The sequence below is a fragment of the Danio rerio genome, chromosome 18 (genome assembly GCF_049306965.1).
Source record: "Danio rerio strain Tuebingen ecotype United States chromosome 18, GRCz12tu, whole genome shotgun sequence".
In the NCBI taxonomy this organism is placed as follows: domain Eukaryota; kingdom Metazoa; phylum Chordata; class Actinopteri; order Cypriniformes; family Danionidae; genus Danio; species Danio rerio.
This window is the reverse complement of record NC_133193.1, coordinates 44,120,572-44,147,492: the sequence shown is the minus strand read 5'-3', so window position 1 is coordinate 44,147,492 and position 26,921 is coordinate 44,120,572. Positions and strand designations below refer to the sequence as shown.

The following is a 26,921-nucleotide window of genomic DNA, read 5'->3' as shown; positions in this document are numbered from 1 at the left end:
TTCCGAACAACCCCCCCCCCCCATCTATATGTTTTATAATTGTTGTTTTAATCTTTTGATTTAGTTTGATGATTTTTGTTTGTGTTCAGCCCAATGCTCAACATCTGTTGTTGTATTGTGCTATATAAATAAAATAAGTAGGTAATGTTGTTCTGCCAGTAGGTGACGACATTCACTAAACTGTCCACTTCTTGTCGACGGATTCAACCACTGATTCATTCTGGAACTGAACACAAGTTTGCAGACAGACACTTTGTTGTTGTAAGTTTATTTAATAATGATATTTTATATTTCAAACTGATGTACAAAGATAATTTCACATTTACTGACAGCTGTGGTGGTATTTTAGCACTCGAATGCTCGTGTGATATTGTTTAACTGCAAGGAGGCCTATAACAGCTGGTCCAGACATGTTCAGACTTGCCCTTGCGATTTGTAAATGTATCGCCCGTTTACCCAATAACTTACTTTGATCGTTAGTTTATGGGACTGCAATGTTATTTTGATTTTTTTAAGGACAGAATGTGCAAACTTTGACAGGTAAAGTCCGAGTGTTTGAAACAGATATATAAAACTTGGAAAAAAAACACGTTTGGTAATAACTACTTTTGACTAAAATTAATTTGGCTACTCAAGAAATATTTCTGCTTAATAAAATGGGGAATGTATGAATGTATGAAGTTCGTTAAGTAGCATTAAAGTATTACTTTTTTATATAGAGGGTAAATAAGTGATAGTATACATTAAATAAGTAATATATATCATGTTAGAAAACACTGAAATATTTTCCCCCTACTGACTCTTTCCCCCCAAACACCCCCACGACTCATAATAACATAAACACTGCATTGTTGTATTAAATATTTGCAATTAAAATTGCACATATTCATCGCACTACGTTGCACTAATTCATCTTGAATTATACATATACTCTACACATACATTTGTAATTATGTTTATATCTATCTGCATACATTAATAGCAACCTGAACATATATTCATGTATTGAAAATCTCTGTTTATAGTCAATACAACTTGTATATAATGTTCATAGTACATCCATCTGTAAATATCACCATATATTTTCTATAATTGCACTTTATAACTTATACCTATATCCTGCACTTGCTGCTATTGCGCTTCTGGTTTGACCTAAACTGCATTTTGTTGCCTTGTTCTTGCACAGTGCTCTCAGCATAGTACACCCCTAACAAAGCTATCTTTTAAATTCATATTTATAATAGGAAGCTTTACAATATTTGTGCATATACATCAGATTAGTCAGTACTAAAGCCAAATCTGGAGCTCATCTAATGAAATAACTTACGATAACGGTCTAAAAACTAGTACACTCAAACTTATATGTTATAGAAAAGTATTTAACACAAATTTAAAAAAGAGGAAAAATCAAGAGAAGCAAAAAAATTTTAAAAAATTGTTGAAGTTTTGTAGGTTGTATTTTTTTTTTCAATATTTAGCAATATTTAAATCTTTCAATTTCTAAATCTGTTTGGTGACTAAAATATTATGTTAATAAATAGATCTGTTTAATAAATCTGTTTTGTTTAAAAGCACTAAAATACATTGTCTATATTCACTTAGAAATGGCTAAAAATATTCATTATTCTGAGCTGTGTTACCCCTACGTTTACAGTGTTTTTTTTTTTACCTTTATTTATATTTCTTGTTTTTTCACAAAGTGTGCAGCTTTTGTCACTGCAGTGTATCTTAATGGATCTCTGGAAGAACATTTTAAGTACACTACTAGTAAATTGATATTAGTATGCGTAAGCTAAAACAAAAAGCTGTTTACTCGCATGCGCCTGTCAGAATCGGCAAGCTAGCGCAAAAGCTCCATTGAAAATACTGGAGTAAAATACATGTTCATATTTTAAAGACATGGCGGGGAAAAATGTAATTTAATGGAGTGCTTCTTGTACAATCTGAGCCCAACTTTTTATCGGATATCACTCAGCCAATGGAGATCACTCATTTTTAAAGAAAACAGACCTTAAATGCACAGTTGTGCATTTGTAATGGCATACAGTTCACCGGAAGCGCTTAACCCAGGTTACTGGCAAATTTTTCGGCATATACCCTATTGATCTATGACATGCACAGTTTCTAGCGCTAATGGTATGTTGTAGCGAGGATGTAAACAAGGATGTAAACAATGGGAAATGCTGTTTGGCACCGTTAACAAAAAGCTACAAATTCACCAGTCAAACTGCTGTTAACGCCCACAATCTTCAGCAGCGCTGCAGTGTCTCTTTATGCAGCCAATTTCCCTGCGTTCCACATCTCATATAACAAACTTGCAAAAAATATGTGAACAATTCATATAACTTACGCATGCTTATTCTGATTACATATGTAATACACTTGTCAGATTTAGTTTTAGAGCGCAGGCTTGAGGTTCAGCTGTGTCCTCTTCATTTATGTCTAATACAGGATCACACTGACTGGCAGTATTTACACAGCAAAGGCACAGCACTTGCTATTAGAGGCGTGACTGGACGTGATGCTTCCTGGCTGATCTGCGAATCACAGCACATTATGTTAGCTGACCAATCAGAGCCTCTTTATAGAAGGTTTCCGGAGGAACTAGGAAATATGACAGTCGTTTTCATATTAGCTGAGTAGCAGTAGATATTTAAAGTATTTTCTACAAAGTAAAGCATAAGCACACATTGCTTTGCATATTATAAACAGTGTTGGGAGTAATGCGTTACAAAAGTAATGTATTACAGTAATGTATTACATTTTCCTGTAACGCAGTAGTGTAAGGCATTACTAATACATTTTCAGTAATATTTTACTCGGTACATGTTCAGTAACGCGTGCGTTACAACACACTTTTCGCCCGCAAGACATTAACAAATGAAAAAATACCGCAGTTCTATTTCCTGTTCGTGGCTTGAAAATATATGCGCGTGCTGTCATTAATCTCCTTCTGGCTATGGGACCTTTTTACTTTGAACGCGGAATGATTTCAGCTTCTGAGCTCAAGGTCCGGGGCTATTGGCTCAGCCCGGTTCGCAGTACGCACAGCGGAAAATAGATGAAAATGGCATAAGACAGTGCATTCGCGAGACGGACGTAAGTGCATATGGCGTTATTTCACTGACAAATGTCGTAAGCTCATTCATGTTATACGAGCGAGTGAACGTGCCGGTTTCCTCTGTGGACAAAACTCCTCGTGTTAACTCAACACTGGCTGGGCTGCTCACGTGCTAACGACCTGCTCTCGCTCCGGCAGATGATGCAGACTCACAATCTATGCCATGTGTTTCCTCTTCCCTTCGTTCTGTTGCTCTCCAGAGATCCTCCTATTTAATTGTTATCCCAAGAATTTTTATATGGTTTATATATTGCTACACTATTTCCTTACAGGTTAAGATAAATTCTATAATAAATACTAGTGTTTTTGAGTGTAAGGTATACTGCCTATGTTTTAGGCTAGCATTTACAATGAATGCTTAACCATACTGTCGTATTAAGAATAGTGAACTCATAAAATTAAATATAAAGTGTAGTTTTACTACAGTAAAGTGTGGTGAATTGTAGTACAATCTACCCCATATTGTAAAAAAAAAAACTACAGCACTGGATCATTGTTTATATTACACTTGTTGTGTTACCATAGCAACTATAGTATTACCACAACAGAGTAATTAAAGTACTTAATGACAATATGTGTGTTCAGGGGCCCGGTGGAACAGCTTCTTCTCAAAATGAAGATGATGGCAGGGAAAATGTCCTCCACAATCTCCTCAACAATGTGGAAGACAACAGACACTAGTTCACTTTATTTTAGTTGCCATAAAAAATGTGATTGATAATGAGATTTATTTGAAGAGTGAATAGTACAGTAGGCTATAATACCTTATCAAGTGTTTCTATTAGTTACATTTCTGCTTGCGTTAGTTTTTATTTTTGGCTAAATGCTTTTTATTTAAAATATCTCATCATATAACATACAGCCAACAATGTTAGGGTTTATTAGATTAAAAATTTTAAGTCTATTTTAGTATTTTGGTTATTGTTAATAAATAGTGTACTAATATAATTCATATCAAAAAGCTTGAAAGGAAGAGGGAACAAAAGACACGAATTGTGAGTTTGCATATAATCTCACTGAGAGAGCAGTGTACTGAGAGCAAGAAAACTTGTGCGTGAGCAGTGCATATTTGAGAGATTGTGAGAATTTGTGCGCGAGCAGCGTATGTGAGAGCTCGCAAGCAGTTTTGTCCACAAACAGGAAATCGATGCACAAACATTATACTGAGAAAGCTGTTCATCATGCTCACTTTGTGCAGGACGGTTTTGTGTTGTGAACCACTTGAATGTAAAGTAAATACAATAATGGCAACAATAAGAAAAGGAACAAAATCTGCATTTTGTCATGGCATTGGAGTTTACATATCGGCCTGTTGTGTCTAATGTGAATATAGCCAAGCCATTCATAGATATTGCCAGATAATCACTTTACCTCTACCATACTTTTAACAGATCATTTGTAATTCTGGCTGTCATCCTTTCTTGCATTGTCTTAAGCCATCACATTGCCAATTATATACTATATTGTTAGTAGCCGGGAGAGGTTACAGTCATTCTGCTACCTCAAATCACGTTCTACTGGATGTAAAATGCTCATTAAAGAACATTATAGAATTTTATAATGTTAAGTTTTAATTCTGTAGTTATTTTGGTGAAAGTAACTAAAAAGTAATATAAGAGTAATGTAACATATTACAATTCTAAGACAGTAATATTGTAAGGTAAGGGATTACATTTAAATAACAGTAATAAGTAATCTGTAATGTATTACAGTTTGGAAGTAACTTGCACAACACTGATTATAAACACAACCAAGCTGTATAAATACACTCTGGACCAGCTCTTTAAACACAATTTGGTAAATATAAAATCATTTTTACTTCAGCTGTATATATAATGGCCTGCTTATAACCAAATACATAAGAATAGCAAAACAGTATAACAATGTACTAAATAACTCTGAAAGTGCAATCAACAGTATCCTGAATTTGTAACCGTTTAAAAACTGTTTGACAGGAAGTTTTCCTTTTCCCTCTTTTTCTCTCCGTTACTTTCCCTCCCTTTTCCAGTCTGTCCCTCCCTCCCATCTCTTACTCTCTGATTCCAGGACAGCAGCTTGATGACGCAGCAGTGCAGAGGCCTGTGGCTGAACGATTGCTGGGCAGAGAGAATAACAGAGAGACGCTGCTTTGGCCTGACTTGACACTCAAACACGCACACACACACACACACAGCGGCACAGAGGAAATACTGCTGAGAGAGAGAGAGAGCAGCTGATCTGGCCCCGAAGGAGAAACACCACTGCTATCCTTCGCTCTCCTCTCAACCATGGCAGAACAAACTGATCTCACCTTGGGCCAGACTGTTTACATCTACAGCTGCTCAAATATGGAGGAATAGATCAGGTATATATCAGCCTGTCTCACTCGAAACTCTCTCTTTCGCTGTTTTACTCACTCTACTAACACGCAGAGAGACTGTGAACCCATTAATGCGGACTAAAAAGGAGCTAAACTGCACACTGAGGCTTCCGCTGAGGGACTAGCGAGATGAGTGTGTGTGTGTGTGTTTGTGTGCACAAGCCTTGTTTTGAGTATTTTCTGTGGGAATCCATCCAGATGGATGTACCAGAGAGCGTTTCTCTTGATTACGTTCCAGAAAAAGGTGGGCCTTGCTGTCCTGGTGACGACATAAGCTTTAAAAAACAAACATAAACTTTTAATTTATCTACTATGACATTGTTGTTATTAATAAAACTGTAACATTGTATTGTGAAGTGAAAGATAATAATAATAACATATATCAAATTTGCAGGACTGTCTGACTCATTGAGTGATTCTTCATGATGACCACCAGGGGGCACAGTGGAGTCGTTCCTCCCTCAGACGCACATTTAATCGCACGAACAGGGACCAGAGGAAAGACGATCTCGATTATGAGGAGCGGTATGAGCAAACGTAAGGTTGGTAAAGAGATTTCAGTCTTACTGAGATGGTCATTTCAAGAGTTACAGTCCCTAGATAGCAGGAAATGTAAAGATGTAGCCTTGCCTTTGCTCCAGCAAGGTGATACTTTAATTCTTGTGGTTATACGTAGGTGATATTCATGTTTAATTTAATTTGTTTGTCTTTGGTGTATTTATCTGAAGAGCTCGCTGCTAGAATTTGGTTACACAAGAGGGAGAGTTTCCATCTATAATTCATTACGAAACATGCCGACCCACTTATTGACCTGGTCCTCATCTCGATCGCCATAGTAATTTGTAATACCCTTTAGTTTGTTTCTTTCACTATTTTATGATGCACTTCAGGCTATGTTGACCTTGAGTGGAGGATTCATGTGATGAGCTCATTTGCATCAGGCTTTACTGTAGGCCTCACTTTTGATAGGCCTCAGATGTGTTAGCAGCTTTGATGCTCTCGTAGCTCAGCCTACACATATTACTTTGTGACAGAACAAAAGTACTTCAGCTTTGCTGCGCCTGTCTGTTTACCGTTCACTGCATTTTTTGTTATGACTCAGTGATCATGACTGTGCACAGCGAAACTCCTCACAACCCGGGGTTGTTTAGAAGCTGCGTACATTGCAGTTCATTTCTTTCCGAGGAAATGAACAGCTACATCTTAACAGTTTCAGACCTTTAGAGATAAGCTGGTAGCAGGAAGTGCTTTAAACTAAAATAGAAATGTTCTCTTTCATGGTAAATCCAAATTACTCTCATACAAATACGCTTAGAATATGCAGGAGATGTGGAATTATATAAATCTGTGTATAATATTTTCAACTTTTTTTGTTTAAAGTATAAATGAAATTAAAACTAGCCTTATGATTTTGTTAGCTCACATCGCTAGTTTTGTGGTGAACAATTAAATTGTGCTCGTCTTAAAAAAGGTTTGCCCTATTTTTTTTTTAGTTAAATTCTCAGATTACGTATGTCTGAGTTATTGGGCGTGGCTAACATACCTAACCACGCCCCTTTAACTGTCAGTTTTGACAACAAGCAGAAATGGTGAGGAGGAGGTGTCTGTTACGTTGTTATAACTCTCCTGAAAACTTTTCCCTCATATTTCCGAATAAAATTCCTACTTTATTACATCTAATCAGCTTGCGGTGGAAAAAACAAGTCATGCCCACTGTTTTCTTATTTAATATTTCATTTCTTAATTAATATAAGATGTCTAAAAAGTATAATGTGTATGTGTTGGGAGTAAAAAAAGAATCTATTTTAAGATTTACGAATAAGGATGAAAGATATGCTATTGCAATGAATTTATTTAAACATTTTAATAAAAGACAGTAAAATGTATTCTAGTGTTTTTGGGTGCTGTCACACTAGCACCTTTTTTCCGCACCTGGGTTCGTTTGACATCAGATTTGGGTAGGATCAGCTAGTGTGAACGCTGTCTTCTGAACTTGTGTGAGCACCCATGAACCATACTCGAATCCGCCTGAAAGAGGTGGTCTGGGGTACAGTTCAAGCAAACTCTGGTCCAGTTTGGTTCTGGTATGAATGCAATCATACCAAATAACGACAGTGAACCGCCAACTGTACAGCAAACTTTAGTTTTCATAACTATTATTTGTGTGTGTGGGTGTCTGTGCATCACGTACTGTTCCTTGGTGACAAGCGGGACTGAGCCAGGCCAAACACAGTGATAATGTCTGCTTTTCTCCTCCAAAAACAGCTTCTGCAGAAACTGTGTTATGTTCTGAGCGTTTAAAATATTTTTGCGGCAGACAGACGCGAGTCGCTTTCTGTATGTCCAAAACCAAAAGATTCAGTAAACGCAGGAGTGTGAACTTCTTTCCATTTTGGTGCTTTGCTTTCGTGACCGTCACCAAGCAACAGCCGTACACTCAACAGTGTGAACACAACCAACCAAGCTGGCAAGGGGGGACAATCGAATTTGGGTACCGTCCAGGCAATTGAACCACGTGTGAAAGCACCCTCAATTACATACCGCATCTTGCTGTGCTTGAGTTAAAGTTTTAAAATGTAGGTTTAGAATTGACACTTTGATTAACTTGTAGCCAATGGTAATTAATCTCTACAGCAGTGGTCCCCAACCGTTTGATCATATGGACTGCTTGACAATTTTACCGTGGACAGGGGGAGGTGGCGGTGGTTCGTAGGTTGCTAGGCAACCATCAAGTGTTTTCTCAGAGGATGACAAGCTGACAAAACATTGCTTCAACTCTGATACAAGTTTTATTTCTGAAGAAAATTACAAAGCACTGCAGTGTTTGTGTGTTCAGTGTTCATCTTAAATAATTAGTCTACTGATATGTGTATATTCCCTACAAAGTATGAGGCTGATTGGTCAGTTCTTGTCACATGACTTGCGGTGCGCTAACGGCATTTATTCAAATAGATCCATCTGGAAGGCGCAAGCACGTAACGCCACTTGTACATGCAAGCTGCACACCTCCACAGGAAGAAACAAACTCGCAGTTCGTGGGTCCTTCAATGGGCCTTTTCCCCTTAGCAAAGAAACTTTCCAAAGATGTCTGTTTCTTACTCATTTTGCTGCTTGTGGGATAAATTTGGGCACTCAAGTAACCGAGAGAATACAGTCATTTTTCAAAATAAAATATTGTTCAGACTCGGATAATAAATAAAATGATTTCTTGTGTGGCAGGTTCCAATTGATCCACCGGTACCGGTCTGCGGCCCAGTGGTTGAGGACCACTTCGCTGTATGCAAATGTATTTGATACTGCTTTTTAGAATAAAGGGATAGTTTACCCAAAAGTGCCCAAAATTCTCTCTGTAAAAAATTCTGTCATCATTTACTTACTCTTCCCCCTTCACTATACTGGGGCATAAGGACTAAGACAGACTGCAGGGTGAGCACCCCCTGTTGGTCTCACTAACAATACTTAAAAACAGCAATCTAATTTTTCCCATGTTGTCCTCCATCCTGGTACTAACCAAACTGAGCTCTGCTTAGCTTAAATCTCAGGCAACAACTAGTCTTTGGACCGTGATATGGCTGATAGAATATGTGTATAGTGCATTGTTTAGGACAAACTCTAAACAAACTCTAAACATTTTAGTGACTGTAGGATTTATGTATAAAATTTCTTCAGACACTGTAATATAATCAAGTTATGACAACATGTTTTTAAGGTACTTTACCTGATTTTATTATGTTAATAAGGTTAACTTGCTGTTTTAAGTCAAATTGAGTTTTAAGTTCGATGTAAGTTGATAGGACTTGTAAAGTTAAATAGATTTAACTTAAAGTTGTGTGTCGAATCTAAATTTACAATGTTTATTTTGCTTGTTATTCTTTACGTAAAAAAAATATTTGTGAAAATTTATCTTCTAAAAAAAAAGTTTGTTTTGGTGATATTTAATCAATGCAAATCTGATAACGTCAGTTTGATGGCTTCAGCCACAATATTCTTAACCACGCCCCTCTTACTGCTTCTATCAGGGAATGATGCACAGACAGAAAGCCTAGCCCCTAACTTAATGTTCAGTTTTAGTACATCAACATACTAATATATTAGTATCAGCAACATATTGTTTACCCAGACATCACAAATTTAAGACAGCAGCTTATTTAGAGTGTAAAAGGGCAATTAAATGATAAAAAAATAATTTGATATTCCTATCTGTGTATAAGCTAACGATCGGGAGAAGGTAAGGAGAGATATCAGTGATCAAGCTAGTCTCTGGTTTTTATTTCACCATCAGTGGTTCGCTTGAAAAACAACCTGGGATCTGAATGCAAGCCAGAACCCTTGTGAATGCTGTCTTTGTTACAGCAGCTTGTCTTCATGGCACCCAGGTAATCAGCACTCGGCCCTGTTTCCAGAAATAACCACTGGTATCTGGGCATTAAGTTCACATGCTGCACTGCGAGCTGAAGGAGGCGGCCTTCTTCAAGCTTTAAAGAGATACTTCACCCACTTTAAAAGCAGGTCTGGTGGGTACATTCGCTTACATGTAAACAAGAGCGAGCTTTGTTGACTGAAAATAAATGACTTCTACGGATGCTGTCCACTTCTGGTTAAATATAAGGTTTCATTTAAGAACCATTTACACAACGTCATTTTCAACTGAAAACTTGACAGTTCATTTACATGACAATACCAATTTTGGAAGGCAGCACTGTGACGTAGTTGGTAGCACAATCGCCTCACAGCAAGAAGGTTGCTGGTTCGAGCCCCAGCTGGGTCAGTTGGCATCTCTGTGTGGAGTGTGTGCTTATTCTCTTCCCGGTTCCCCCCACAGTCCAAAGACATGCACTATAGGTGAATTGAATAAGCTAAATTGGCTGCAGTGTATGTGTGTGAATGCAAGAGTGTATGGATGGATGGGTGTAGGGTTGCAGCTGAAAGGGCATCCGCTGCATAAAACTGCTGAAATAGTTGGAGGTTCATTCTGCTGTGGCAACCCCTAATAAATAAGGGACATAGCTGAAGGAAAATGAATTAATATAACTTATCCATACTGAAATTGATGCATTAAATAAGAAAATAATCGCAAGTCGTTTAATAATTGTCCATTATAATGAATTTTAATTAGAATTTTAATGTCGCCTCAGCTTTAAGCTGAAGTCTGTAGAGTCAAAGTTCAGTTTTACAGTGTTTAGAAAAATAAAATGTTGATATTTTCATAAGTTACTGCATAATTCACACCAGTGCATTCAATATTTTAGTGTGCAGGTGTCTAGTATACTAACGGATGCAAAATCAATAGATTTGATAATCATTGTCGTTTCAGCTTCCAGCTAGGCATGACAGATTTTGTTTTGTTAGTTACAGTTTCCAATTTTGGTTTGGTTATTTAAGACAAAGCACGTAAGCTGTCTTTAGTTTGATATTAATATGGTACGTTTTTTTAGGCTACTCATATAACTGCAGTCTCATCTAATGTAATATACAATTGAAGTCAGAGTTATTAGCCCCTCTTTGAATTTTCTTTTCGTTTTTAAATATTTCCCTAAATGATATTTAACATCTAATAAATTTGTTTGATAATATTTTTTCTTCTAGAGCACAGGTGTCAAAGCCAGTTCCTGGAGGGCCGCAGCTCTGCACAGTTTAGTTCCAACCCTAATTAAACACACCTGATCAAACTAATTGAGTCCTTCAGGCTCGTTTGAAACCTCCAGATAGGCGTGTTGAAGCAGGGTTGGAACTAAACTCTGCAGAGCTCCGGCCCTCCAGGAATTGACTTTGACACCACTGTTCTAGAGAAAGTCTTTTTTGTTTTACATAGGCTAGAATAAAAGCAGTTTAAACATTTTTAAAAGCCATTTTAAGGTCAACATTTTTAGCCTCTAAGCTATTTCTTTACGATAGTCTACAGAACAAACCATCATTATACAATGAATTGCTTTATTACCCTATCCTGCCTAGTTAACTTAATTAACCTAGTTAAGCCTTTTAATGTCACTTTAAGCTGTATAGAAGTGTCTTGAAAAATATCTAGTCAAATATTATTAACTGTCATCATGGCAAAGATAAAATAAATAAGTTATTAGAAATAAGCTATTAAACTATTATGTTTAGAAATGTGTTAAATCTCTCCGTTAAACAGAAATTAGGGGGAAAAAATTCAGGGGGGCTAGTTATGCTGACCTTAACTGTATATATATCAGTTCATTTATGTAACAAGTAAAACATTTTTAATCATAAGATATTGATAAAGAAATATTAAATTCAAATATGTCCAAAAATAATAATAAAATAAACATAAAAATAAGCATTCACAAGCATACAGGTTTGTTTGCAGTATTTATTAGCAGTCCTCACACCGAATAAAAGCATACCCATTTTGGGACATGGAATATAATAACCTGCAGATGGAATGTGAAGTAGCTCCTCCCTATTTTTCCCTATCCATTCCCTCCCTCCCATCTCCTCCCTCTCCAGCGCTCTGCAGAGCGACCGCATCCCTTTGCATCAATCAGCAGCCATGTTGAAGGTGAACCCACAGTCCTCCGCTAGCTTTCCGCTTCCTCCCGAGCTCTCGTTCTCTCCTCAGCACTTGACCGGTTCTCAGATAAACATCTTATCCTTTCAACCTTTGGCTGAGACCCATTCCAAGCCTTCCGCAGGTCCTTGTCCTGACGTCCGTGTCTTAAATCACAATTTCTGCATGCTCATGCACTCTTTCATCATCTCTTCCTCTCCGGCTGCTCGCCCTCATTCTGTGTGATACCAGAAATGTGTGTTTCAGATTGAAGCAGACCGTGTCTGTCTCTCTCTCTCTCTCTCTTTCTCTCTCGGTCTCTTTCTCACACCCGCCCACCACAAAGACACATGCATAAAAATGTTGCTGCAGTGGTAGCAGTTCAGCCGTGCTACAGCTTAGCCATGAAATGTTCAGATGTGCACAAAAAGCATGATTAAAGAGGTGGACGAGGCACAGATGGAGAACATGTGCATGTGTGTGTGTCTGCATTTAAATTCATAAATGTTCAGAATCGTTTTTGGTTTTTTTTGGTGGGGGTGGAGGGGGTTTCATCTGAAATAGCTTTATTCCGACCGCTGCTATTTATTGTAGGTGATGGTAAATGTCAGATGCTGCATCAGGCTAGCTGCGGTTTTTATCTTGAAACCGGAGGTTGAGTTGTTGCATCTACCTCGCACTGCATGCGAGCGCTTCTCACATGTTAGCATGCTGATCCATTTTCCTCGCACTCTCTCATTCCTGCTGCCCCTTCGCAGTGCTTAATGAAGTTGCAGTCCTTGCTAGCACGCCGCATCTCTTTTTCCGCTGCTAATAATGCACAGACAGCAGTGGAACTGCCCTGCCCGACTATTTATAAACTCCACAGTGGGCGAATAAACCCTGGTGGCCAGCTAGCATGCATACAGAAGGAAGGAAACCTATAGCAGGGTGCAATGGAGCAGACTGATGCCCCCTGCCACCTCTGGACTGGGCGTCTCACGCAGAGAGGGCACTGGGACTAGGGTGAACGAAAAAGAGAGAGAGTGTAAGAGAAAAAGAGAGAGAGGGAGCAGGATAGACTTATAGGAGAGACAGCAGAGAGCAGCAAGTGACGAGTTGAATCTATAAAAAAAAAAGCTGTAACACTTTCGCCGGCAAACGAAACATCTTTTTGCAGCCATCAGTGGATCACGGGAACCGTAGAGGAAGGCGTGAGCGATGTTTTTCGCTCTCCATCCACTGAAGCGCTTTCTCTGATTAACTGAAATAAAGGTACGTTCAGCATGCTTCTCAAACAAACACAGTCGAGCGCGTTTTGCAGGGCATGAAGACTCATGTGGTTTTATCTGTAATAATAATGAAAGAATGTTTCGCTCTTTGTTTGACTGGACATTTCAATACACACATGCAGATGTTTCTTTCATATTCTCTCAGATGATTTGAGGCAAGGTTGGGGATTTTTAGCTTTTTCGTCATTTCCGCTTATCCGAATTGTAAGTCGTGTTTAGGGTGTGGCAGGTGGATATATCTACGGACAACAAATGTAATTTTACGCCATTATTAAGCGCCTGATTGTGTTAAACGAAAGCTTCAGAAGACGCATAGCAAATAGCAAACCTAAATTTTCTGTTCTTTTTTTACGTAAAAGGCCTTTCTTCTTAAATTAGCATTGACATTTAGCTCTATGTGTATACGGAATGGGATTTTAACTAGTGCACTAAACACACACTCACAGCATTACAGATAACTGTTCTCAAGCGATTGTCCGTAGCATCAGCTAAACGCTGCTGGGGATTTCCAACATGGTGATATCTGTAGGAACGAACGATCAGTTTTTCCTCTGGATTGAAAACACAACTGCATGTTCAGCCGCCATTCATACAAATCCCAATAAGTGCTGCGCCACAGCATGTTGCCGTGACAACGGAGGCCTGTCAGACAGGGAGCAGGCGGATGTTTTCCCAGCGATTAACGGAGGTCTGCCTCTCCTGCTTAGTGCAATCACACACCAACAGTGCAGATTAAAATAGATCCTTACTAGCAGCATATCAATAAATCTGCCACGCCATGACATTCACTGTTGTTTGAGGTACAGTTTAGGTTCAGGTTGGAGAATAATGCTGTGTCATGATGTTTCTAAAGATCAGAGGCAGCGATACCATCTTTGCGGTCAGAATTGCTAAAAACAAGAAAGGAAACAACAGCATCACAGAGTTCTGAAACTCTGCACAATGCAAATACGGTTTTGCTTCTTAGTTATTTTCCTTTCTAATTTTGAATGTTCTCAAAAATCAGATTCTTTAATCCAATCGCGATCAACTTTCAAACAACATCGACTTCTACAGTGTAACAGAACATTAACAGGCAGCCATTTTACTTTAGTCAAAATGCTTTTTGTTGTGGCTTCAAAATGGCTGCTCCGTTCCAAGAAAACTGCTTTTCAAAAGAGGCATGCAAAGTTTTAACTTCTTGCCAGACGGATGTTCATTACTATAGTCTGCACCCCGCAGAGCATTTATTTCAAGTATGCATTCAATTGCATTTAATTGACTGACATTTAAATGTTACTCTTTAAGCTATACTAATCTACATTTGTTGACAGACTGTTTGGGCTACCTATCATATACAGTTGAAGTCAGAATTATTAGCCTCCCTGTTACGAACCCTTCTTTTTATCAGCACAAAATAATTAATTCATAAAGGGAACGCAACATAAAGAGGACACATGAACTAAGTGGTCTAAATTAATAAATTTATTACAACAAAAACAATCAACCAAATCATGTGTCACAACTAAATTCATTCATTCATTTTCTTGTCAGCTTAGTCCCTTTATTAATCTGGGGTCACCACAGCGGAATGAACCACCAACTTATTCAGCAGGTTTTTACGCAGCGGATGCCCTTCCAGCTGCAACCTATCTCTGGGAAACACACACACACACACACACACACACACACACACTACGGACAATTTAGCCTACCCCATTCACCTGTACCACATGTGTTTGGACTGTGGAGGAAACCGGAGCACCCGGAGGAAACCCACGCGAACGCAGGGAGAACATGCAAACTCCACACAGAAACGCCAACTGAGCCGAGGATCGAACCCTGCGACCTTCTTGCTGTGAGGCGAACGTGCTACCCACTGCACCACTGCGTCGCCCTGTCACAACTGAATAAGAATCAATAAAGAATCAATAACTCACGTTCTCTAACAAACATACAACACTAACCAAAGACTAAACAACCCAACAATTAACAAATTAGATCAAAGTAAGACTTAAAGAAAACAAAACAGTAAATTTAAGGAAATAAAAGAAGCTTGATGGCTGGCTGTGAAGTCTCCTCACCCTCCGCCAAATGTTTGTCCGTATTTATAGCCAATTTTAATAAGCAATAAGGCGAACTCTAGGAAACAAACAGTGAGTGAAGTCATGAAACACACGCAAGCACAGAGACAGGCACAACAGAGGCAGGCAACAGCCGTAACACTACCTTTGAAATTCTTTTTCTTTTTTAAATATTTCCCAAATGATGTTTAACAGAGCATAGAAATTTTCACAGTATGTCTGATAATATTTTTTCTTTTGGAGAAAGTCTTATTTGTTTTATTTCGGCTAGAATAAAAGCGGTTTTTAATTTTTTAAACACCATTTTAAGGTAAAAATGATTAGCCCCTTTAAGGTATATTTCTTTTCAATAGACTACACAACAAACCATCATTATACAATAGCTTGCCTAATTACCCTAACCTGCCTAATTAACCTAGTTAAGCCTTTAAATGTCACTTTAAGCTGTATAGAAGTGTCTTGAAAATTATCTAGTCAAATATTATTTACTGTCATCATGGCAAAGATAAAATAAATCAGTTATTAGAAATGAGTTATTAAAACTATTATGATTAGAAATTTGTTAAAAACCTTCTGTCTTTTAAACAGAAATTGGGGGAAAATAAACAAGGAAGATAATAATTCAGGGGAGCTAATAATTCTAACTTCAACTGTAAATTATATGGACAAACATCGTTTAGTCCCCTTTGCCAGAATATAAAAATACATATACATTAAGATCATTTACTTTAATCAGTACTATCAGAATGTGAAGATACGTTTAACCAGCACAAAAAAAAATATTATTAAAGACAATCACCTACTGCACATTTAACTTAGATTGACTGGAATAATCATTTAGAGGAGTGAATCGAAGAAATTGCAAGAGTAAATTAATAAGATAAAGCAAAGTTAAAAGTGAAATAAGTAGTCAGATATTCAGGTACAGTAATGCAAATTATATGATTTTGCCCCTGATAATGATAGATTACAATATCAGTGATATAGCACAAGAAAACCATCCACGAAATATTATATAAATATAGAAAAAAATTGGGAAAATGCATCAGAAAGTAATAAAATGTATTTATTTTATTAACAGCACATATATTTTGTTGAAACGCAACGTCGATGTGTGTTCAATCTGCCGTTAAGAGAAGCGTCACCTCATGTACTGCCGCCTACAGTGCTAGGCTGATGAATTAATTCAGATCTTCTGTACCTTTAAATAAATATCAATGCTTGTCTTCATCGATAATGTATCACGGGTAGAATTATCACGATAAATCAGCATTGCTATATTTTGTCCTGCCCCTGTTATTGATTAATCAAATGTAATGTAAAATGTAAACACTGTACATTCTTCATTACTGATCAACTATAATAACCCCAGTGCACCATTGCAGATGCTGCGATGTGACTATTGCAAATGCACACATTGTGGTATTGATGGTGAAATGATATATTGTGCAGGCCTAGAATATGTGCTGCTGTATCTGACATGTTTCCACTTTGCAGTGACAGGTCAGTCTTCCCCCTGGGATTGCCTCAAAGTGGAAATAGATAATGTGAAGAAGAAATAGGTCAGGTTGCTAGGATGGATATTTAAAGATGTTTGTGTTTCTTCACCAGCAGGGGGAATGAGAATCTTACTTTCTCACTGTGCTGCTATGTAGATGCGGTTAATTAATGAGTCAAACAAGCATCAGTCACTAACGGAACATGAATATGACAAAAGACAATAACATTAACAACTGAGAATATGACTTTAAGAGAAAATGAAAAAGGAATTTTAAGCCGCTTTTGAGCCATGATGCCGATAGATTAAAAAAAATCCTGAATCAATCCTCCACAACACCTAAAGTGGCTTAACAATATTTCAATCTGGTGACTGTGCAGGCCATGGGAGATGTTCAACTTCACTTTAATCAATGTTCATCAAACCACTCTGGTCTTGCTGTGTGTATTAGTGCATTATCATCCTGATACACGACACCGCCTTCAAGATACAATGTTTGAATCATTGTGTGCACATGGTCATCCAGAATGGTTCAGTAGTTTTTGGCAGCCCATCCAGCACAAGTATTGGGCCAAGGGAATGCTATGATATTCCAGCCCAAACCATCACTGATCCACCCCCACATTCTGGGCATGCAACAGTCTGGTTTGTACACTTCTTTGGGGCTTCTCCACACTGTAACTCTCCCGGATGCGGGAAAGACAGTGATGTCCTGTGAGAGGCTTTCCCTTCCTAACAATTACTTTGAAATTGGTACTAAATGCTGCTCTGTTAACACTTTGTCTGTGCGTGTTGGAAGTTTTTTTGCTTCGTAAGAAAACAGACTACTGAATCCGGATGAGTGGAAAGACACACGCTTTTGCACAGGTGCAGTACGCGGCTGTCGTTTCAGTTGGCTTTCATCCCTTTGGTGTGTTCACTCACAGCTTTTTGGTCAGGGAAGCGATCCAACACAACAACAAAGTGATGTCCTGTAAGAAACTATTGATGTACTGTAGAAGACTAGTGATGTACTGTGAGTAGAGTAGGCATGGGATGATAAACGATTTCAAGGTTTACTGCAGTTTGGAAAAGTCTCAGTTATATCGTTCCTACGGTATATGTAAAAACAACAACAAAAAACCCCAGAAAATTTTATATAGTTCTTTAGGGGGAAAGCAGGGCTTAATTCATAACCTCTGAACCTCTGATCCCCCTCACACGCATCCCAACCCCGCCCTGGTCTTCACTTTCTTCCATGACTTTCTAACCCTCTTCAGTTTCTTCCACAAGATTTTTTCCATATTCCTATCTTTATGTTTAGTGATCTATCTTTATTCAGAGAACAATCATTGCTGTTCTCTAAATGCTCAACCACAGTGTTAATACATCATATGTGTAATATACTGGGGGATTGTTGTGTACTTTATTTTGAAGTTACTTGTTTGTTGTGCATCTGTTGTCTCTGTCAGATGTTTCCTTCCCATGACCTAATTGTGTTCAGCTGTGTTTTGCTCCCTCATTAATCCTTGCGTGTACTGTATTGCGCCTGTGTTTGCCAGGTCTGTTGTTGTCTTCAAGTGCACCTGGCAAGATCTTACATCAGATCTTATTGGATGTAATTTATATAAGTCAGCTGTTGTTAAATAAAACAAAAGTTTTTGGTTTCCACAGATTTGTCTGTCAAAAATCTTTTGTTTGCAACAGGACAATGCCAAATACATGTGTAAAATACAGGTGCAAAAGAAACTGTCTGCTTTTGACCACATTTAGAAGTATTTGAAAATGCAGAAGACCAGATTGATTTGGGTGTAAATGGATGTTCTGTGGTTGAAAGCATTCAAAAAGCCATATAACACCTCATCTCGTCATACTGACCTAATTCTTCATCATTATGGAAAATGTTTTTAAAATATTTGGTCCCACTTTATAGTAAGTGTTCTTAACTAATATATACTTACACAGGAATTAATAGTTTGTTACAATGTACTTATTGTGTAAATACATGTTTTTACTTATGCTTGATTAAATACATGTATGTAATTACATCTGTAATTAACTTTTGTAATTACATTTGTAAATACACTGTTGACCATCCCTTACACCTTAACCCACCCTTAAACCTACCCATGCTACCAAACCTGCCCATAACCCAACCTCTATCCCAACTCAAAAGCACCACAAGTGTTCTCAAATACATTATAAACACAGTAAGTACATTGTATTTATTATTTTTTTTATGTAAGTACATAGTAGATAAGGACACTTAATATAAAGTGGGACCAAATATTTGTCATCTGAAATGATAATGTACTTACACTAGGTTCTAGGCATGGGACCATAACCGGTTTAAAGGTTTACTGCGGTTTGGAAAAGTTAAGGTTTTAATACTGCCAAAATTTTCTGCTACACCGTTCCTAAGGTATGTGTAAGATTTGTAATTTTTTTTTAGGACAGCAGTATGTCCAGATGAAAAGATATCCATAAATGCTGTTTTAAATTGTAATTAAATCTGTATTTTTTAAACTAATGAAGACAGCAGAAGTCAATGATTCATTTGAATCATTGAGCCTGAAATGTTTACTGCTCCAACATAGATAAAATATTTCTCAAAATAAAATATACTGTGTTTAAAGGGGGAAAAAAGTTTTAGTTTTTTTCCAGACATTTAAAAAGAACAGATTTTAGCGCAGTAATCACAATACCGTAAAACCATGAAACCGTGATATTTTTATCCAAGATTATCATACCGTCAGAATTGTTTACTGGCCCATGCTTACCAGCTACAGTTGCCTTGAACTCTGCCGAAGCACACTTGCCCCCCTCCTCTCTCCCCCGATGGCCTGCACTCACACTTTGCCTGCACTTTGCTTTGCAAGCCGGAGCACGCTTACATCATCAATGATACGACTGTTCAGTTTAACAGCAAGAGAAGTGCTCCCGCTCAGCACAGTAGAGATTGCTTTAGTTATATGCTTTTGTATTATTTTTTATCATTTAATATGCCGTGACATGCAGTATAATATTTTGCTGAACGGATCCACAATTTTTGACTCTCATAAAGTATCATAACGCCCTATTCACACGGGGCTTCAGCGTCAACGCTTGACTGAAGGCGTGTCTGAAGTTGGGGCTGAAGCGATCGTCATAAAAGCGTCAGCCAATGAAATTCAGTCAGCAATAGGCCACTGTCTGAGCTGGTGTATTTGCATACAGCGATCTGATTGGCTGACGCTTCCGTTGGCACCTGAAAAGTTGAGCTAGTCCCAACTTCTGCAGCGAGCAACGCTTCTGAAGCGGCGCCAACGGATCCACAATGCAGTTCGGCAACGCCTGACGTCACCCATTCAAAGTGAATGGGAAGCGTTGACGCTGACGCCCCGTGTGAATAGGGCGTAAAAGTCATCGTGCTGCACGTATTAGGAGGTTTGGTGATGGTGACAGCTGATGTGCAGGGAGGGGTTCGCGTCTTTAATAAACTATGACAGTTTGTGCTCAATGAATAGTAAGAATGTTTAGTAAACCCATATGAAACAGTTCCTTAAGTCCCTTAAAGTGTTGTCTCGTCTTTAGTTTTGGGCTTAGAGCCCACCTGAACAGTGATTTGGTACACCTCTTCCAACCAAGCCAGGGCCGGCCAACTGAACCATGCCTGGGCCCAATTCGGAGTACTTACACTAGTCAGATAGCCTAGTGTGAATGCACCCTTGTGAGTTTTCTCTTGTCTTCTAAATTTGAAAGCCCCAAGACAAACAAGAGCATGCTTGTTGCAGAGCCACTTGGGTTTAGTCAACCTCCAGCTCCAGCTGCCATAAGCTGTTTTAATGCGTACACCTATCCCGACCCTAACCCCAAACCCCAGTGGCTTCACCTGTAGAGGTGTAGAAGCTCTGCACTGAGTACTACTTGAAACAAACATGTTCAAAAACCAACAGGACCTCACCCCTTTTGATATCTCTGCTATGGTTACTTGGCACACCCCTTGCTGCTGATAGGCTGCAAGTGTTTTGGGACTGAGTCTGACACTGTGGTCAATTTTTGTTTTTCAAATATTGCTTATTGCACCTTTAATCCAGGGTTCCAGCCTATGTTGCCCATTTGTAAGATTTGTCCCTGTCAGCAATTCATTAATTTTAAGTTAATTTTGAGTAATATATTTTACTGTACAGAAGTTTTGTAGTCAACAACACGTTCTCCGTCATAGATTCTTGCTTACTTGTTCCAGTAGTCGTTGTTTGTTGTTTTTAACATATGCTTTAATATGAAAAGCAGAAAGATGAGCAATTACTCCTAATTTAAATTAACTTTATTATAATTTAATTCATTATACGGTAAATCAAGTTGCCCTTAGAAATAAACACATGTAGATGGATATGCATAGGTCAGATTTTCCGCTTATATTGTTTGATAGTCATCACGGATTATTCTATCATATGGACATATTTATTAAATATTGACCATTTATTACAAGTCAAAAAGGTCAAAATTACTTATCAGAAGTAGATACAGAAGATACTGTATGGCAGGACATCTACTGTATTGTCAAAGTCAATACAAACAAATTTCTGAGCTTTTTTTCTTGGTGACCGAGTATATGCACTTTCACTTTTCTTGTGCTCGTACTGGAGCTTACAACCTCTCATTTGTTCTTGTGCTTAAGATCGCAGAGTACAAGGTAAGCAAACAGATAAACAGCAGATTGAGCAGCATATAGGACAGAGACATATTTGTGCAGAAAAAAAATGTACATAAAGGTTTAGGCATGGGACAACAACGGGTTTTAGGATTTACAATGATTTGGAAAGGTCAAAAAAATGTGTTATACATTTCCTAGAGTACATGTAAGTTTTTTATCATTTTTTTAACATGTTGTCAAAGATTTCATGATGTCAAAGAATTTATTTAGCAGCAAAGGATCCTCAACATCAAAAGCTACTGGTCAGCCCACAATTCAGCAGACATTTAAAAAGCCAATCGCTTATGCACAACATCCAAGCAGGCTATAGACTTGAACAGTGCAGTATTTTCTTCAATAGGGGAATAAAAGTTGTTGTTTTTTTTTACCCAGACATTAAAAAAAAAAACATATTTTAGAGTAGTGATCACGATACTGTGAAACCATGATATTTTTTTCCAAGGTTTTCATACTGTCAGGAACTTTTACCAGTCCATGTCTATAAAGGTTGCAGTCATTCAAGTAATATTTAATTTAATACAGTGTTTTAAATATTTCCTGTGTTGCTCTTTTTTGCATACATCTATGTTTGCTTACTTTGTGCTAATGTACTTTGTTACTTTGAGCTCAAAAATAAATAGGAGCTTTCTAGGGAGCTTGGATAAAGGTTAGAATTCTGCTTTATAGTTATACTGTTACGCTAATCAAGTGGCTTACAAGTTGAGTCATGCTGCCATCTAGTGGTTTGATATGATTAGATTTGTGAGAAGCATTGCACCTTTGTCCTAATTCTGGGGACAACGCATGCACAAATGTATCCTTGACCGTCTTTTAAATAATTATTAAGTATAAACAACATGAGGGTGAGAAAATTCATTTTAATCATTCAACAGCATGTAAGTGGCATGATGAGTGACTGAAGCAAAGCCCTGGAAAGTGATTTCTTCTCTTTTTTTGAAGTTGTTGTTCATAGACAAAGGCCTTGTGCTGTCATTTCAAAGTATTTTCTGATTCATATATTTTGTTTTACTTTGTGTCTCTCCTCTGCAGATGACTGTGGTGAACCCAAGCACTCTTGGTCTGGTGGACAGTTCCCATCCCCAAGCTGTCCTCGGTCATCTTAGTGAACAGCGATCACAAGGTCTGTTCTGTGATGTAATAATTGTTGTGGAGGATGTCAAATTCCGCGCTCACCGCAACATACTGGCTGCCACAAGTGGATACTTTCGTAATGCATTCAAAACGCCTGAGGTCTACACGTCCAGCCAGGTGCTGGAGCTAACAGATCTGAGATCTGAGGTCTTTGCTAGCATTCTAAACTTTATATACAATGCCAGAGTGGAGTCAAGCAGTACAGAAGACAAAAACTCACTGGTGGCAGCTGGAAAGCGTTTAGGAATTCCCTTTCTGGAGAAATTGCTAGACTCTGAAAGGAAGAGCTCAGGTCTCTTGCAATGCCAAGCATCTTCCAGCTGCAAAATATCAAACAGTCAGTCAAAATTGGCAGAAACATGCACACTGAAAAAAGAGATCCTAAAACCGGAGGAGTTAGAATGCTCAAAGGGCCCAAGGATCACCAATGCTTTTTCCATTACTGAGGGAGGGACAGTACACAACCCATTTTCTACACTGGATCAGCGTAACAAAGTTATTGAGAATTTTGAAGAAGGACATCCTCCTTCCAGTCCCCAAGATACAAGCATATCAGCAGTAGAGAGTGAGCCTGCCCATGCGCTAAATGAGCACTCATATGCAGTCAGTCAGGGGCAAGAATCTAAAGAGGTTATCCAGGAGAATGATAACGGAACCATCATACCTGCCGTGCCTCCAGCAAAGACTGTGGTTACTCATAGACTTGGACCTATAAAAAAGCGTCGTATACATAACAGTATTCCATCTCTCTCAAGTCAAACAGGTGCAACTGGGTCCTCAATCGCTGGCACATCTGCAGCGGAAAATGCCACTGCTGCTCCGATATCTTCCCCTCAGTTGTCGTCAGATGAAGCACCAGAGATAGATTCCAGCCTTGATCTTTTGCCACCGCTAGATGTTACACCCTCTCAGGACGCTGAGCCACCCTGCCTCAGTCCTCAGAATACAGATTATGTCCCCACCTTCAGCTGCAAGCAATGCCCCGAGACGTTTAATGACTCGACGCTTCTCACCATCCACATGCAAATACACAAGAGATTTGTCAGTCATTTGTTTTGCAAGTACTGCCGTAAAAAGTTTATGCATCTGAAAAGATTGCGTAATCACGAGCAGGTTTGTGTGAAATCTCTAAAAGGTCCATCAGAGTTAGAGACAAATAATAAAGACTCTTTGAGAGTCCCTGACACCAATAGTACGTATAATGCAAATACAACACAACAGTCTTTACCTCCACCAGATCTTAATATCTCTTTAAGTTTAGACCCCACATCAACTTGTCCTCTTGAGATGTCCCAGGATCAAGTTAATGGCACCTTAAAAACAAATGGCACTTCAAGAACATATAAATGTTCTGTATGCAAACGGGCTTATGTGACCCTTTCCAGCCTCAAAAGACATGAGAATGTACATTCATGGCATAGAGCCTATCCCTGCCATTACTGCAACAAAGTCTTTGCTTTGGCTGAATACCGAACCAAGCATGAGATTTGGCATACTGGGGAACGCAGGTACCAGTGCATTTTCTGCTTAGAGACCTTCTTGACTTATTACATCCTCAAGAATCACCAAAAGTCCTTTCATGGCATTGACCCACAGCTGGCAGTCAATAAAAAGTCTGCAAATGGTGGACTGAAGAGTAGTGTCTACCCTATAAAGCTCTACAGGCTTCTCCCAATGACGTTTAGAAAGAAACGTTATAAGTCATACAGTCGGACGTACTCTGAGGGGACTGAGGACAATGAGGAGTCCTACAGTGCACCACTGGGCAGCTGTTCCCCCCACCCTCCCTTTGACAATACAGTACCTACAACTAATTCAGATGTTGTCAGTGGTCAGTCGTTATTTTCAATGCCAGTCACATTCATGGCCACTCCAAAAATGATGGCATCAGAAACTCCTCGCATCAGCTTTGACAAACCATGTGAACAAAACGTAGGATTTCCTATGCCATCAGAGATAGACCAACCTCTGAAACACCTCTCTACTGATTTCAAGAAGAAGTCTGGTTTTGATGGCAAAGGGTCACCTCTCTTCAGCTACAAATATAGAGATTCTTCAAAACCAGTACCTAAAAGCACAGGGTCCTCTGAGACCACATGCGACAGAGATCCTTCAGCAGAGAAAAGCAAAGATAACAGCACAGACATTCTTCCATTCCTTAATATACCATCCGTCTGTTCCTTTGAAGGGTTAAGCAAGTTGAGTGAACTGTCAGCAGCAGCGCAGACCATTGAAGACATGGCTAATCAGCTGCTGCAAGCAAGACCGGAAAGCATAACACCAGATCAGCCGCCTGGTGGAAAGACAGAAACATACATTGCTAAACCTGCCTGTCCAGGGCCATCAGTTGACAACCAAGTTCTTCCCCTCTGCCAAATAACAGTGAAGATTGGCAACGAGGCGGTTGTTCGTCGAAAAATAAAAGGCTCTAATCTGTTTCCAAAGAAGAGGAAAAGGAAAAGCTGGAGACCAGAGGTCATAGGTCAAAGTAACCGTCCAGAGGAGAGTATTGGAAATCCAAGTTTGCGGTTGAGGGCAGAAGTCACAACCTCAGTTAGAGAAAAAGAAACATATGATGACGCAAACGATCCCGAAACTGATGAACTATGGCGTCCCTATTACACATATAAGCCTAAAAAGAGGAGTAAGAAGCTGAAAAGCAAACGAATAAAAATGAAACACATGAGAGGCTACACTATGCCTTTATCACCTGAAGCCAGTGATGAATTCAGAGAGACACCATTCTGTCCAACTGAGAGGATTTCAACAGACAACTATGGGGTTAGAAGGGAGCCAAGGCATGGCAGCCAAAAAGAAGCTTTCCCCTGCCACAGCTGTGAGAGTTCTTTCTCTAGCCAGACCTCCCTCAGCATGCACATCATCAGCTGCCATCAGCCACGCTGCAGAATATGTGGTAAACAATGTCCCCCTGAAGACACATCCAGCACAGCTGGGCCCACTGCAGAGGATAGTAGTGACTTTATCTGCAAGAGCTGCAACGAGGACGGCTCCTGTTTCAACTCAGATGCGGCGTCCCACAGCCTAAGCATGGAAAAGCGTTACAGATGTTCTTACTGCCCACAGCGGTTCCTTTACCTTGCCACCAAAAAAAGTCACGAGAAAAAACACATCGAAAAGTCAGGCAAAGGACACAATTGCAGGTATTGCTCTAAGGTATGTAAATCAGACTTGCTGTTGAGTGTACATGAGAGCAAGCACTTCAGGGCAGAAGATGGAAAAGATCCAGACATGAAATGTAAAATAACCAAATCATTTCCTACAGATAAAGAGTACAAAAGACAGATCAAACCTGATCCTTGGGAAAGCATGTACACCTGCTCAGAGATCAAGCCAAAAATAGGGCAACCTATGGATATAGATGCTGAGGGCAAATATCCTACACTCAAAAGTGTATACAAGAATACATGCTTGTCATATCCTCATGCAGGAGATAGGTCTTTTCCCACCGAGATTAAGAGGAAGACATCAAAGAAAAAAAGCATTATGGAGCGTTCTAAAGGATTTGGATTTCAGGGGCACAGACAGGACTCAGTGAAATGGGGCCAACAGGATTGACCTCACAACACAGGTACAGCCAAGTAAAGTGCTGACTCTGTCAGTTAAGAATGACTGTAACCAAAGGAACTTCCCAACAGCCTACAGTTGCTCAAGTCAGAGCTGCATTTCTGTAAAGAGGAACTTCGTTTTCACGCCCACGGCAGGAAGGAAATGCATCTCCTGCTGATGTCACAGTATAGTGACGTAAGTGACAAGGCCTTACAACGTTTGAAAAACGTGGAAAGAAACGCACATGAAAGTATGAAGAAGTGACTTTGCATTGAAGAAAAATTGTGATATGTAAATATAGAGTATTTTGTCACAGTAAACACTATTGGTAGTTTTCCATGTTTTTGTATAAAGAAAAGAAAGCTTTTATTTTTCTAAGTTTTTATTTGTCTGAGTCATATAGATCTTCCCTATTTTACTGCTCATCGTGTTGTACTCTATGCATCAAAGGAAACTGAACAGCTAGCAGCACCTTACAGCGAAGATAGCTGCGAGTGATTGTACTTTTATTGTAACATAACTCCATTAATCACAATTTCAATTTATTTGTTGCACAAAAATGAATTACAAATGCTTTTTTTTTTTTTTACAGAATATAACTCTGCTGATTATACAGAATAAATGCTAAATTTTATTTTACACAATATACCAAAAGTGTTACCTTTCATGTATAAAAATATTTCTTTTTGTGGAATATTTACAGCAAATAATGAAATAAAAACAACAAA

General features: G+C 38.7%; 1 protein-coding gene across 4 annotated transcripts; it reads left to right on the top strand.

Annotated features, from left to right (window-relative positions):
- Positions 1-186: 186 nt before the first annotated feature.
- zbtb38 (zinc finger and BTB domain containing 38) lies at positions 187-26,921 on the top strand. 4 transcript variants are annotated; one of them, XM_009293815.5, is made up of 4 exons: positions 187-261; positions 5,130-5,465; positions 5,875-6,022; positions 22,525-26,921. In XM_009293815.5, the coding sequence occupies exons 3-4, from the start codon at positions 5,903-5,905 to the stop codon at positions 26,200-26,202; spliced, it is 3,798 nt and encodes a 1,265-aa protein (XP_009292090.2). In that variant the 5' UTR covers positions 187-261; positions 5,130-5,465; positions 5,875-5,902; the 3' UTR covers positions 26,203-26,921. The 4 variants fall into 4 exon arrangements, with proteins under 4 accessions (XP_009292090.2, XP_009292091.2, XP_017207609.2 ...); XM_009293816.5 differs by having other exon boundaries at positions 5,130-5,724; XM_017352120.4 differs by lacking the exons at positions 187-261; positions 5,130-5,465 and having other exon boundaries at positions 5,944-6,017.